The sequence below is a fragment of the Simochromis diagramma genome, unplaced genomic scaffold (genome assembly GCF_900408965.1).
Source record: "Simochromis diagramma unplaced genomic scaffold, fSimDia1.1 OVJJ01000463.1, whole genome shotgun sequence".
NCBI classification, from domain to species: Eukaryota; Metazoa; Chordata; class Actinopteri; order Cichliformes; family Cichlidae; genus Simochromis; species Simochromis diagramma.
Window position 1 is genome coordinate 359,718 of NW_024386941.1, and position 13,029 is coordinate 372,746.

At 42.6% G+C, this 13,029-nt stretch overlaps 2 protein-coding genes across 4 annotated transcripts; one reads left to right on the forward strand and one right to left on the reverse strand.

Moving 5' to 3' along the window:
* The first annotated feature begins 696 nt into the window (after positions 1-696).
* dcun1d5 (DCN1, defective in cullin neddylation 1, domain containing 5 (S. cerevisiae)) lies at positions 697-8,228 on the forward strand. 3 transcript variants are annotated; one of them, XM_040037574.1, is made up of 10 exons: positions 697-808; positions 3,537-3,586; positions 3,752-3,794; positions 4,390-4,486; positions 5,350-5,515; positions 5,745-5,836; positions 5,914-6,022; positions 6,587-6,691; positions 6,808-6,910; positions 7,486-8,228. In XM_040037574.1, the coding sequence occupies exons 4-10, from the start codon at positions 4,422-4,424 to the stop codon at positions 7,539-7,541; spliced, it is 696 nt and encodes a 231-aa protein (XP_039893508.1). In that variant the 5' UTR covers positions 697-808; positions 3,537-3,586; positions 3,752-3,794; positions 4,390-4,421; the 3' UTR covers positions 7,542-8,228. The 3 variants fall into 3 exon arrangements, with proteins under 3 accessions (XP_039893508.1, XP_039893510.1, XP_039893509.1); XM_040037576.1 differs by having other exon boundaries at positions 702-808; positions 5,410-5,515; XM_040037575.1 differs by lacking the exon at positions 697-808 and adding an exon at positions 3,118-3,123.
* Positions 8,229-10,442: 2,214 nt separating this feature from the next.
* On the reverse strand, positions 10,443-12,019 carry LOC120736987 (proline-, glutamic acid- and leucine-rich protein 1). Its single transcript, XM_040037418.1, has 2 exons — positions 11,483-12,019; positions 10,443-11,274 (listed from the first exon to the last, which is right to left on the reverse strand). The coding sequence occupies exons 1-2, from the start codon at positions 11,809-11,811 to the stop codon at positions 10,443-10,445; spliced, it is 1,161 nt and encodes a 386-aa protein (XP_039893352.1). The 5' UTR covers positions 11,812-12,019.
* Positions 12,020-13,029: the final 1,010 nt, after the last annotated feature.

The window sequence follows — 13,029 nt, forward strand, 5'->3', positions numbered from 1 at the left end:
TCTCCAAACCATACATCACAGCAGGTTATGAGAGCTTCTCTTTTACTCTCGCTATCACTACCTTTCTGTCATAAATCACGTCACCCCTGACACCCGTCTACACCCAGTGCATCTAGCCTGCATCTCCTCTCCACATCTCCTGTGCACTGTCCATGACAGAGTTTTTTTTTTTCATTTTACTTTTTTATTTGTAATTTCACTAGAATTAACCTAACCTCAATGTTTCGTTTTAGTTAACTAGGATAACCTTGCTTGTCGTTAACTCAGAGTGATGGACGAGTTTTTGAACTGTGAACAGCTAAAATTTAAATAAAAAGTTCAGAGGAAACTCTATTTTAGAAAAATAGCTGACAGAGATTTTACAGTTTTGTATAAATGTTAAAAATATTTTAAACTTTATTACACCCTGCCTCTCGCCCTATGACAGCTGGGATGAATGGATGCATGGACATGAGTACATGTGAGCATGTGAGCCAAAAATAAGGGACTATTTCTTTAAGAACTAAAACGATATATTCGGCTCTTCGGGGTGTACATTACAACCATCAGATGTTGTCGTTTAGATAACTGTTGTCTAAGACCATATATCCTTCTTGTAAATGAGGTTAAATGTCGTGTTTTATAAACATCCATTCTTAAAAAAGAGCGTTCGCGCACATTTCTCTGAAGAGGGAAACGCTAATTTTGTATTGCACCCCCATAAAGCGGTGGTATCGTCCACTCTCGCGGAAACGCCGGCTCCAGCCAAAACTCCGGCATAAGAGAAGCAGGTGGAACTGAGACAGTAGTCTGAGTGTGACTGAAAGTGGTAAGTGTTTAAAACAGTGCCCTATCAATTACCAGGTGTTGCCCCAGGCATCTGTCTTATATTTGCCTCTAATTATGATGCGAGTGATTTAAAGACTTTTGATGCGTGTTTGGACACATTAGCAGACGTTAGCAGAGCAGCTCTGAAACCCGCGGTGCGCCACTAATGTTAGCTAGCAAACAAAAGAGGTTCCCTGTGAGTCAAGTCTGACTCTCTGAAGAAAATGAAAGAGATAAATGTGGACTTTGTAATACGAATCATGTTTTTGTAACATTTAAGTGGCGACAAAATGCGACATCCTGGCACGAAGTCTATTAGTCATTCTAGCCTGGTTAGCTAACGTTAGCATCAAAGGCGGAGACCCGCAGCAGTTTGGATTTTAGCCCAAAGTTTAAAGTTTAACAGAGTCCAGACCCTTAACAGACTTTTTATTCAATATGTACCTGTGTCTTGTGCTTTAGGTGTGTGTGGTGGAGGAATGGTGACGTGTGTTTCCCACAGAGCTTTTTAAACTGCTTCTGCAGCAGTGCTGTCGTTACCATGTTTATTTTTAACGGTTCAAACGCTGGAAAAAGTTCGCGTTTAACGTCGCAGACACTGCAGCTGCGCGACAGTTACGTTTGGTGGTTTTTGTTGAAATGCAAACGTGACAACGCCTGTTTTCTTCCGAGCAGTGTCCTCGTTTTTCTGGTGAGCTTTTATATCAAGTCTGAACACGAAAACGGAAATTTAGTGTGATGAGGCAGTCCCTGTTTGCTCCTTCCTTTTAACCAGCTATGCAGGCCGAACCGAACAAAAACAGTGTTTCCGAACTGGCCCATTTCAATCTCCAACAATGGCGTCACCATTCATTTTAACAGTACTCAAGTGAATTTTGTGCATTTATGAATCGTACTTGTGACAGCTGCTGCGATGGCACACTCTGCCTCTCCACACATCATCTCCAGGAATCACTTGAATGATCCTAATGGGGAGTAAAGTCACAGAATTCATTGTTGTGTATGTGTCTGGGATCATGTCAACATGGGATCATGTCTACATATGATCCTAAACTTCCAATGGGTCCTATACTTAAAGGCTGTGGTTCCTCAGTGCTGCCCTGAGGCAAGTCAAGGTGTCCCCTGAGATTTTTGCATCAACGAAACATTGTAACTGCACAAAGTACTAAATGTCATTTCAGTTGACCTCATTGGCCTGATTGATAGTGAGGAGATATAATTGAGCAGCTGGACTTGTGATGTCAGCAGCCTTCAGCCCGAGTTAATCTGTTAATGCTAATATAGTGAGCTAAAGAGGGCCTTGGAAACTAAACATCCTTTTATAGAGAGACTTCACCTGCTTTAAAAGGGTAGAAGAGAGCTGCGTCTGAACCAGAGGCAGCAGGAATCTACACTACATAAACAAAATTTCTAGGCTGCCCACATAATACACCCACAGGAGCTGCTCTGCCATAGAAACCCACGCCATGAAGCTCCCAGTGTACAGTTTACATGCTGATCTTAATGTCAGAGGTTTTGAGGTCTGCAGTTACTGAGTCAGCAGAACATATGTGCTTTACACCTCAGCACGCAGCGATCGCACTCTAACTTTACATGATCTACCACTTCGTGGATTAATGATTCCTGAACACGTCCACTTTACAATAATACAGCTGACTGCGGAATATCTAAAAGGGAAGAAATTTCACCCACTGACCTGTTGCAACAGTGGCATCCTGTTTCAGTAGTACTCAATTTCTGTTAATTCTTTAGAACGACCCATTCTTTCACAAGTCATTCTAAAGGCTGACTGCATGGCTGGGTGCTTGATTTTATACACCTGTGGCTATGGAACTAAAAACGCCTGAATTCAAAGACTAAGAGGTGTGTCCCCATATTTTTGACCATACAATGTATGTGTTCTTGTGTGATAAGAGGATTGATGCAAGTCATACTTTAGTGGTGCTCATTGTAGTTCTTAAAATCAGCTAACATTGCAATCAAAAGAAGTGATGATATTTGAAATGAGAGAGTATGACATGGCATTCTGCACATATGAAGACAGCCAAGTTTTAATTTTTGGTTTGCTGTTTGTTTTGCTTTGGCACAAAGGCTTAAAAATCACAGCTCTAAAGGCAGAAATCGGTTCTTTCCTTGAATTTCTGAACGTTCAGTTGACCGTAAGGCCAGGAGGGCAACTGCAATGAAACTTCAATTAACAACGACGCACAGATATGATCCGAATGCCTTGGCTTTGGAAATCTGCTGATACAAAGTACTCACGTCATGCCAGTGTTAAATAAATTTTCTTCAATCTTCATTTAAATCTTGAAAGTAGTTGTAAAAAATAATAATAATAATAATTATAGTTGTTATTTTGATAATTTCATAAATATCTTGAAAATGACTCAAATTCATATTAGCAGAATGAGAGAACACCACACAATCCAAATATTTTAGAGACTTCAAGCATCTATTATTCTGAATGAACCTGAGCTGCCCTCCTGAGACTCCATTCATAGTCACAGTATCAGATATTTACCCTAAACCTTTCTGGTTTACAGAAACTATAAAAAAAATTTTTTGGATCTCATCTGAGGTCTTTGACCTATGATCAGATTTTTCCTCTTGGTTTCAAAGTGATGGTGGTGTTAGTAATGCCTCGCATGTGTTTTGGCCGATGCCTTCGGTCTTCCTTGGCTGACGTTCCCTGAATGATGCTGAGTCAGTGCTTGTGTGCTTTCTCGTAGGAAAAGTCCTGGCAAACATCGGCACGCTGTCAGAAACGCTGGACAAGCTTGTGAGTTTTTGTGTTGATTTGTGTGTAGCAGACAACGCCGGTGTAGTCCGGCACGTTTACAGTGATAATACTGCTGGACTTTAGCGTACAGCATCCATCAGCTTATCAGGTGCTGTGCAGAGACTTTTTTTTTTTTTTTTAAACCAGTTTTCTGTTTTATTCCAGCATTGCTTAGATTTGAATGGACAAGGCAGGCAGAAGTATACAGGTACAACCTCTCACACATCTCATATATATCTGTGTGCTGTTATTTTTTTATTTATTTTTTTTAATCATAAAAACGTTTCACACCATGAATTTCAGTTTACTTCTAATATTTTAACAGGGAAGGGTAATAGAAAGATGTGTAGAAATAGAAGTATGTTTTTAAAAAACACAGGCGTTGATTTTTATTAAATTTTTTCACACCTACCGCTGCAGAAGGCAGCTGCTTAAAGCCCAAAGATGTACTGATTTGCTACTGACGTTAAACTAATGAAAGAACACAGAACTTAAAAGTCCAGATTTTTGACCCAAGATTAGATTAACTGATTGTTACACTGCGTCAGTGCTCCTCCAATACTTGTTCCATAATTGGCCGTCTCATTTCAACAGTTACCCTTTCAGATAATTCAGTAATCAAAGTGTTTTGAATGTTTTGAATGTTAGAATACCCATCATAGATGGAGGAAATGTTTTGGGTATGAAGCATACAAAGTAAAGCATTTCTGTAAATGTACTTGAGTTGTTGTAGCTGCTAAGATGGCTCAGTCACTCCAGGGTCAAACGGATGTTTGACTGTTGTCTTTGCTCTGTAAATGTAGCCCAGCTAGTGAAGCCCAGTAAAGGTGCCGTGATGCCTGTGAAGAAGAGGAAGCTGCCTGATGCAGATGATCATGAGCAGAACTGTAAAATTACGAGGTAAACAGATCTATCTGCTCACACTGAGGGTGTCCTGTGTCTGCACCGCTAACCTTTGTCTTCTATCCATCCTATGTGCTTCTTGAACCTTTATTGATTACCTTGTGAGTTCGATGCTCTCTCAGCCGTGTGTAGGCTTTCTGAGCCCTTCACCTTCTCCTCTTCTTCTTCATTGTGTATTAAGAGTGTAGATGAATGCTCATGCTGCAGTCACAGTGAGGATGTAGCCAAAACGCATATCTTCACACATGTTGTGAGTTATGCTTCTTACTAATCGAGGCACTCAGCACATACTTGTCATCTTAATCAGCACTGCCTCAGTCTTCAGGACTGTAGGAGAGTATCTAAAGTGCCACTTTATTAGGTACCTTTGCTTTATTCTTGGATATAAATGAGGTGGATAATCCATCAGTGCCTCAGCTCTGTACATCATAAATGTCCGTGCAGACTTAATTTCAGGTTTTTAATGAAATATGGTGACAGTTTGAGTCTCATGTGAATAATCACCCGAGCCATTTGCATACAGCAGCATCTGATCTGACTTGGTAGCAGTTGATTCTAAACTGGCTGGCTGACTGGATACACCAATGTTCTTGGAGAACATCCAGCTGTGAGGCAGCTGTGGTAACCACTGAGCCACCGCGCTGCCATTAATCTGCAGGAAATACTGACAGGCTGTTTTCTGAGCCACTTTACCCTGTTCAGAGTCAGGGGTGCTGGAGCCTATCCCAGCTCTCACAGGGTGAAATCCTTTGTTGTATTTTTGCTTTGACTGTAGTCCAGCTGTTGTATAGCTGCCATGTAACAACCTCCCAAAGTTATGGCTGCACATTTATCTTTAAAATGTTTGGTCTGTGCTGAAGTTTTACCCGACCTCTGATCCGCGGTCCGAGGTCAATCAACACTGACAAGCCCTTTTCCAGTAAGAAGTGCCTGGCCTGGTTCCACAAGTACGCTGCCCCCGACAAGGTGTTCGGCCCAGAGGCCATGGAGAAGTTCTGTGAGGACATCGGCGTGGAACCAGAGAATGTAAGTCAGCAGCTTGACTCTTAGTCACTCTGCATGTCCCTTACCTGATGAACTCCTGACCATCAGGAGTCATAGGGTAACACTCAGAAAAGAGACTGTGAGGCACTCATGATGTGAGAATGTTTTATGGAGCTTTATTTTAGCAACAAATGTTTTTTTTCTGTGAAAAATAAAGATGGTAGGAAACAAGCTTTCTTACACTTGTTTGAATCTCCTTTCTTTCCTGCAGATTATCATGTTAGTTTTAGCGTGGCATCTAGAAGCAGCAAACATGGGGTACTTCACAAAAGACGAGTGGCTCAGGGGAATGACGATATTACAGTAAGAAATCTTATTCTTTCAGTTTATTTGTGGTTGAGGTTACAAATACGCTTAAATGTGTTTTCGTCTACATGCAGGTGTGACTGCACAGAGAGATTACAAAGTAAACTCGATTACCTGCGCAGTGAGCTCAACGATGCTGCGACCTTTAAAAATATCTACAGATACGCCTTTGACTTTGCCAGAGTGAGTCTATTTATTTTTTGTTATTATTTGGAAGTTAAGCCTGTAAAAATCCTTGAACATCATTTTGTAATATGTCTGCAGTGTTTGTGCTCCTGACTTTGTGATTGTTATGAGGAAAAGTTGGAATAAAAATAATAATTTAAAAGCACCAAATTACCACAAAATAGTTCCCTATGGGGTGACCATGTTTTAACCGGGAGGAGCAGATGCTACATTTAAACTCTGAGCTTCTGAAAAGATTTGGTGTGGTGACCATAAGTGAAGCTTAACTTCACCAACACAGGCTTTCAGATCAAGTCTCTGAATTCTGACTCTGAGCCTGATGCAGTGAATCTCCCTGCTGATGCAGCTGGATTTTTTATTTTTTTATTATTATTTTTTTTAAATAACCATAAATGAGGGAGTGTCTTTTCAATTTCAGTGCAGCAACCGTGCAGTTAGGTTTAACTGTTATGACTAATGGGATTGTGGGGAAACACTCATCAGCGCATTCATGGGATCATAAGAGATATGAACTGCTGCACTTATTACTGAGCTCACTCACTGAGTTGCTTCTGTCCTCAGGATAAGAACCAGAGGAGTTTGGACATGGACACGGCAAAATTAATGCTGGCTCTGCTGCTGGGAAGGTCATGGCCGCTCTTCCCAGTCTTCAGCCAGTTCCTGGAGGTAAATCTCATTGCTCTGATAAAGGAGATGTGAAATCAGCTCATCTTCAAACAGCTCTTCACTCCTCTCTCTGGGTTGTTTCCTCACTGTCTCCCTCCCATTAATGTCTCCCACAGCAGTCCAAGTACAAGGGATTGAATAAAGACCAGTGGTATAATGTTCTGGAGTTCAGCCGGACCATCAACCCAGACCTCAGTAACTACGATGAGGATGGAGCTTGTGAGTACCACTTGTACTAGGAAAATAGTGCAGGCCTCTTTCACAGAGCTGCTTCAAGGCGGGAATATAAACCTGTATGAAAGGTCCAAACATGGAATAGGATGTGTTGGCCAGTTATCGCCCCACCTGGACCATCCAGGGCTTTGGTTTGGGAATGGCCGCTGTCGCACAGTTTGTCATAATGCACAAGAACACATCTGGATCGGTTCACACTCTTAGGACAGAAGGATGAGCATGTTATAATTCTGGGGGGTCTTCCGTGATGGCTCACTCATTTCTGTGAAAGGAAATCTAACATCTGTCCATCACTTGTAGTCCAAAATGCCACAGCAGTCCTGATGTTAATAAATTTACACCAGCTTCCCTCCATTTTTGTATTGATTTTAACATTCTTTTATTTTCTAAGTTTTAAATGGCCAGCTGTTTAAGCAAACTTTTCAACATGTATAACTGCAAAAGAATGTTAAACAAGCATTTCAGTTTTAAACCTTAAAATGGCTTCATGTCTTCACTGAACAGTAATAACGTGCAGGCGCACCTTTGTCTATATTTACGGGTTTATTTGTTTTTTGCAGGGCCGGTGCTTCTAGACGAGTTCGTGGAATGGCGAAGAAGTTGGTCAGCTTCATAGCATTAACAGCCACAAAAACAAAAGGATGAAGAGGGAGAAAACTGAGAACCCGGGAAGGAGTCTGGAAAAAGGTTTCATCCACACATACACAGAAATATGGAGTACAACCTCGTCCCTGTGGACCTTCGAATCCCGTTAGAGGCGCCTGTGCTCCATCGTCCAAATGCTAAGAGGCCTTCCTCCTGCTGAGAAGACTTTTTTTTTTTTTTTAATTATTATTATTATTATTATAGTGTTAATTTCAAGAAAAGAAACTGTCAGAGGGAAAATGAACTGAGAAGAGCTGTGGAATTTATGTTAAATGTTTTTGTTTTTTTTTCCCCCCATTTTTGTGTCTTGTTTATAGAAGTTTTCACAGTAATAAAAAGGAAATGGAAATTCATCAAGCTGCAGAGCCCAGGTTTCATTCGCCACTCCTGCACCGTGTTTTCACACTAATGCATGCAGAAACTGGTCAGCCTGAAGAAATTTACCATTTCTTTTTTAGGTGTCAGTCCAGCAACCCCTGAGCAGATACAGCAGTTATCCCTTTACCTCCTAACACTTCTTATTAGGCCACATCCTGCCAGATAACCAGCACCTAACCTGCTAGAAGCAAGTCTCACCACTCTACAGCTATCCTGAAACCCCTCTGGGCAGTTAATTTAGTGAATGCTTTAAAAAAAAAAAAAAAAAACAACTTTAAAGGTACTTTCTAAAATTACCAGCTGCAAATGTCAACTAAAACTGTGACCAGCAGGGGGAGTTGTTTCCCCAGAGCTCATAATGTTTCACATTTCTTCTTGGACTTCTCCACATTTACTCATGAGACTCTTTCACCGCTGTAAATAAGAATATATTCTTGGCTGGTTAATGCTTACTGTTCATGTTGTATGCCTTGCACGGTATAATCTGGGCCCTACAACAAATTTTGAACTGCACATCAATTTAGAATGTGTAAACCAGCGGTACCCAACCCCCGGCTCCGTGAGTCGTTTGGTACCGGGGTTGTTGGGCTCGGGTGTGAAATTAATGGTTTTCAGGGTTTTTATTGTTAACTCTGTTTCCCTGGGTTTTTCCCCATGTTGTAGTTGTGTGTCTTATTTTGAAAGAAATATTTACGCGTTACCGTAGCGACCAGAGAGCGTTAAGGGGCAGAGAGGAGGATGTTACTCTCAATGTTGTTGGTGCATTTTAGGAGGATGCTGCTAATAAAGTTGCAAAATTACACAGTTAATTTGCGTTTATTATTATATTTACAAAATAACAGTTTTTGTCTTGATCGTATCATTTTATTTGTTGTATTTATCTGCGACACCTTAAAGGCCGGTCCGTGAAAATATTGTCTGACATTTAACCGGTCTGTGGTGCTAAAAAGGTCGGGGACTGCTGGAGTAAACGGCCTGCCCTAATAAGTGGAAGATTAATCCTTAATTAAGAGAGCAGGGAGAGTCAACTTATTTCCCCCCCCAAACACAAACTAAATTTACTGACATCATGTCCTGTTTTATACATGAAAGCATAATAGCATAATGATTTAATCATTACAAGTAGCGAGGACATTCTCAGAAGCGGCAAGTAATTTACTCACATTTCATCCACACACAAGTCACAGTTTAACTGCTCACACTTAAAGGACTTCATCTACCTCACATACATGACCAGTTAACCTAACATGGATGTCTTTAAACCAGGCCGTGCTCTGAGGTAACAGCGTTAACCTCCATTCACGCCCATGCTGCCCTATTTCAGGTGTTGTGCCTGCACCTTGTGACCTCTGGTCCATATGATCAGTCTTATGCTGTTTTACTTTTTCATAGTTTAGAGATTTGCCCCCTATTGTCCTCCAAAAACCATCAGGTGTCAGTCTCTGCAGAAACCTGGGTGATGGGAACAAGCATTAGTGCAGGAAGGGTTCTCATTAGTTTCAAATGTCACCACAGTCCCAATAAAAATGCACACAGACATGGCACGTACCACTTCAGTTTCAAGATTCCTTAAAATACCTATTTTCCTTGACTTGACCCAGGCTGGTGGATCTAAACTTCATCTGAACAGATACACCCGTATGACGGCGTACAAGTTAAAATCTTTGACCCGAGCCACATGTAAGATTAATTTACTTGTTGTGTCACCTTGTGGTACAAAATGGTATTACAAAAGTGAAGCTTAGTTCAGCTTCAGCTGTAATCTCATCAGCAGGATGCAAAGATGATTCAGGATGAAGTCATAGCATTACTTTGATGATGGCTTTAGCTTTTTTTTAAATTTATGCAAAAATTGATTCCCAGATATAAAAAGTGCGTGTGCAGATTCACCCGTCAGACCTCATAAAAATACAGTGTCCCGTCTTAGGGTATGTATACATCGATTCCACACCCAACATATCAGGTACAGGTGTGCATCATTTCAGTTCAGCCACTGGGAGATGGCTGTTCTGCTTCGTTCAGGTGTTTACAGCATAACTAATAACTTCAAAACATGAAAGTCCTTTTATATTGTACATTTTTGCAGATTTTCTGAGAAAATCAAATCAGTGCAACTCAGATCTGCAAGTAAGCATGAGTGGAAATTATAATATATATAGTTATAATGCAAATATAACTTATGACAAATAATAATAATATGCACTGAACATCTGTGCCAAAGAAAGCATTTAACTTTTGAAGAATGGACTCCCCACTCGTGCATTATATGGTATGCCCCCTAATTATTTTACTTTGGAAACTTGAATGTGTGAGACTTTGTCCTGAGGGGTAGCAGTAAAGCATAACGCAGGCTCTGTTTGTGGCGCTAAATGTGGCGACCCTTCCAAACAAAGTTTGTAGAGCTGGACTCGACTTGAGCCATGGTGTTGTCATTATTTTGTCCACTCTCTGTAGCATCTATCAAATGTCCATGTGGAAGTTTGACGTCTGCTCACTATCCTTCTTCCTGTTGACTCTGGTCCAGTGGCCCTGTTGAGGCTGCAGCCATGATGGCGGAGAGGCGCGTCAGAGAGACGGAGCGCTGTTTGAATCTGGGGGCGGGGAGAGGAGCGTCGGGGCCAGGGTCTGGAAGGTGGCCGTATCGCTGGCCGTCCTCGTCATACTGGTACAGGCGGATGACGCGGCTGCGGCGGGCTGGGCGTGGTGGGGAGGGCGGCAGCGCTCCTTGATCGGTCACCTCCTGGTTTTTGCCTCCTGTCGCCTCATCTTCACTTTCAAAAGATGACTTTTCAGAATCTCTGGAAATCTCCGTCTCACCATCTTTCTCCTCACCGGCCGCCGCCTCCTCCTCTTCCTCCTGCACCATACTCCTCTTCACCTCCCTGCTCTCGCTTCCATGTTTGTCCTCCTCATACTCATCTGTTTCACTTTGACTCTCTCCATCCTCTCCTATCAGATACAAGCGACCAAACCGGCTCTCTTTCTCCCCCTCTTCTAACTCCTTATCACTGCCTTTATTTCTGTTCTCTGCACATCTTCCCTGTTCTTCCTCCTCCTCCTTGTAGTCACATCCTTCCAGATATGCAGTGGTCTCTGGTGGCTCGTCTTCCTCTCGTTTGTGCCGGAAGCTTCTCTGAGGTTTGGCAGGAGGAGACAGGTTAGGCGCAGAGTTGTTGTGCACCACCTGGTCGTTTTCAGAGGCCGGGTTCTCGTTCGTGGGCGGCAGGGTTGTCATGCTGACCTCGGGGCCGCGGTCGGTTGTGTCGCTTTGGCGCTTTCGTCCTCGTTTTGGTGACCGCAGCTTTGCCCTGACTGCCCCTGAACACCTGAGAGGAAAAAACAGACCTTTAATGTAAAAAGGGTCAGTCCACATGTGGTGTTCTCATTGGCTCACACTGAGATTACCTAGTGTTTGCGTCTTTCTCTATACTTGTTTAAAAATACATTGATTCCAATGATTACAATGCTGGTGATTTAGCTTGGGTTAAAACGTCTTCAAGAGGCACCAATAATGACGTAAGTCCCTGAACTCACCTGAGAACATGAGTCCTGCTCAAAGCTCCAATGCTGAATCCCAACACAAAGGTCAGCAGCACTGATGCAGCCACAGCTCCTGCAAACAGCTCGGCTGAAACACCTGCCTGCTTCGCCTCCTCAGACCCAGCATCCCTCCTGAACCTGAATGCAGCACAGCGGCTGCTTCGCTCGTATTCTCCCAGTTCCTGAAGGTTTTGACCATCGTGACCGACGTGGAGCTCATACGGCCACAGTGTAGTTCCCTCTGTGTGCTGCAGGAGGCAGTAGTACAGGCCACTGTGGAGAGCACTGGTGTTGGGGACCAGCAGGCTCCCGTCATGGTGCATGACGACGGGGTCCAGTTTACCATGGGAACCAGGAGTGTGGAGGTCTCCAAAGGGGGTGTGCCAGTACTGGACCACACCTGCATATGAGAGAAGAAGTACCAAAAGAGAGAGAGTGTCACAAAAACCTTTCCTTTGTGTCTCACGTGGCAATGCTGCAGTTCCTCTTTCATCCACTCGAGACTGGTTCCAACATAAATAATAAATAGAATCCATCCATCTTTTATAAACAGTTATGGTTTATCGGTATTGAAATGGGCACAAAGCTATGGCTGTAAGCACAGAAGCTCCGCCCACCTGCTTTTCAAACCCTCTGTTTGTGAGGGGTAGCTAGTCAGAAGAAAGGTGCCTTAAAGGGGAGGAGCTAAACAGCTTTTTCTGATTTATCAACCAAAAGAGACAAAAAACAGAGTAAACATCTTCAGGTGTGTTAGTTTGTGTTAGCAGCTGGATGAGTGTTCGAATGTTGGGTGTGTGGTGGAGACAACAGCTCTTATATGCTCCAGGGAGGCCGGCCAGGTGCACTAAATAACCTCACCTACTGAGAACCTGCAACACAACACAGAGGGACACACAGCAGGCGCAGTGGACAACCCCATCCACCTACTACACCTGATTTAAACACAGTGAACATCTGTAAGCATTATCTGTGTTTTATTGTGTAGTTGCGTCTGATTCACAAACCAGCTATTTAGCAGCTATACTTGAATAATTAAAGTTTCATTGTTAGCCAAAATTATTATAAAGTGTTATCGCTTTAGATTCCTTTAGATTGGTTTCTATTAATGTACAGTCTGAAATATTTACAGCAGGAACGTGACCGCTTTCTACATTTAACAGAAGTCAGCGTTTGCCTTCAGAGAGCAGAGAGTGAGATGGAGTCTTCACTCACCTAAGTCCTTTCCATCTCCACAGTGTAAAGTCAACTCCACCTCTGGATGACCTTTGACCCGGCAGGTGGGGGCCACAGTCAGAGTGCCCTGGCCGGTAGCTCCTCTTCCTGGATTGGCTGGGACGGCGAGGAAGGCTGTGAAAGTTAACCACCTGGTTAACATTTTAAACCTGCAGAGGACATAAAAGTCAGCTGGTTTTTACAGTTTGAGGGCAGTAAAATACACGAGTGTGTGATCGCACATGAAATTAAATGTATGCTTCTTTAGTGTCCGAATTCAGTCTAAAAACAGCAGCCAGTAAAAGTACAACGATTCAAGTTAGGAAGAA

Bases quoted from the DNA above. Each gene is read 5' to 3' on its own strand.
- dcun1d5 (XM_040037574.1), top strand. From the start codon at position 4,422: ATGCCTGTGAAGAAGAGGAAGCTGCCTGATGCAGATGATCATGAGCAG. The intron at 5,516-5,744 runs GTAAGTCAGCAG...TCTTTCCTGCAG, and splicing joins TCGGCGTGGAACCAGAGAAT to ATTATCATGTTAGTTTTAGC. The intron at 6,911-7,485 runs GTGAGTACCACT...TGTTTTTTGCAG, and splicing joins CTACGATGAGGATGGAGCTT to GGCCGGTGCTTCTAGACGAG.
- LOC120736987 (XM_040037418.1), bottom strand. From the start codon at position 11,811: ATGCACCATGACGGGAGCCTGCTGGTCCCCAACACCAGTGCTCTCCAC. The intron at 11,275-11,482 runs GTGAGTTCAGGG...TTTTCCTCTCAG, and splicing joins AGCAGGACTCATGTTCTCAG to GTGTTCAGGGGCAGTCAGGG.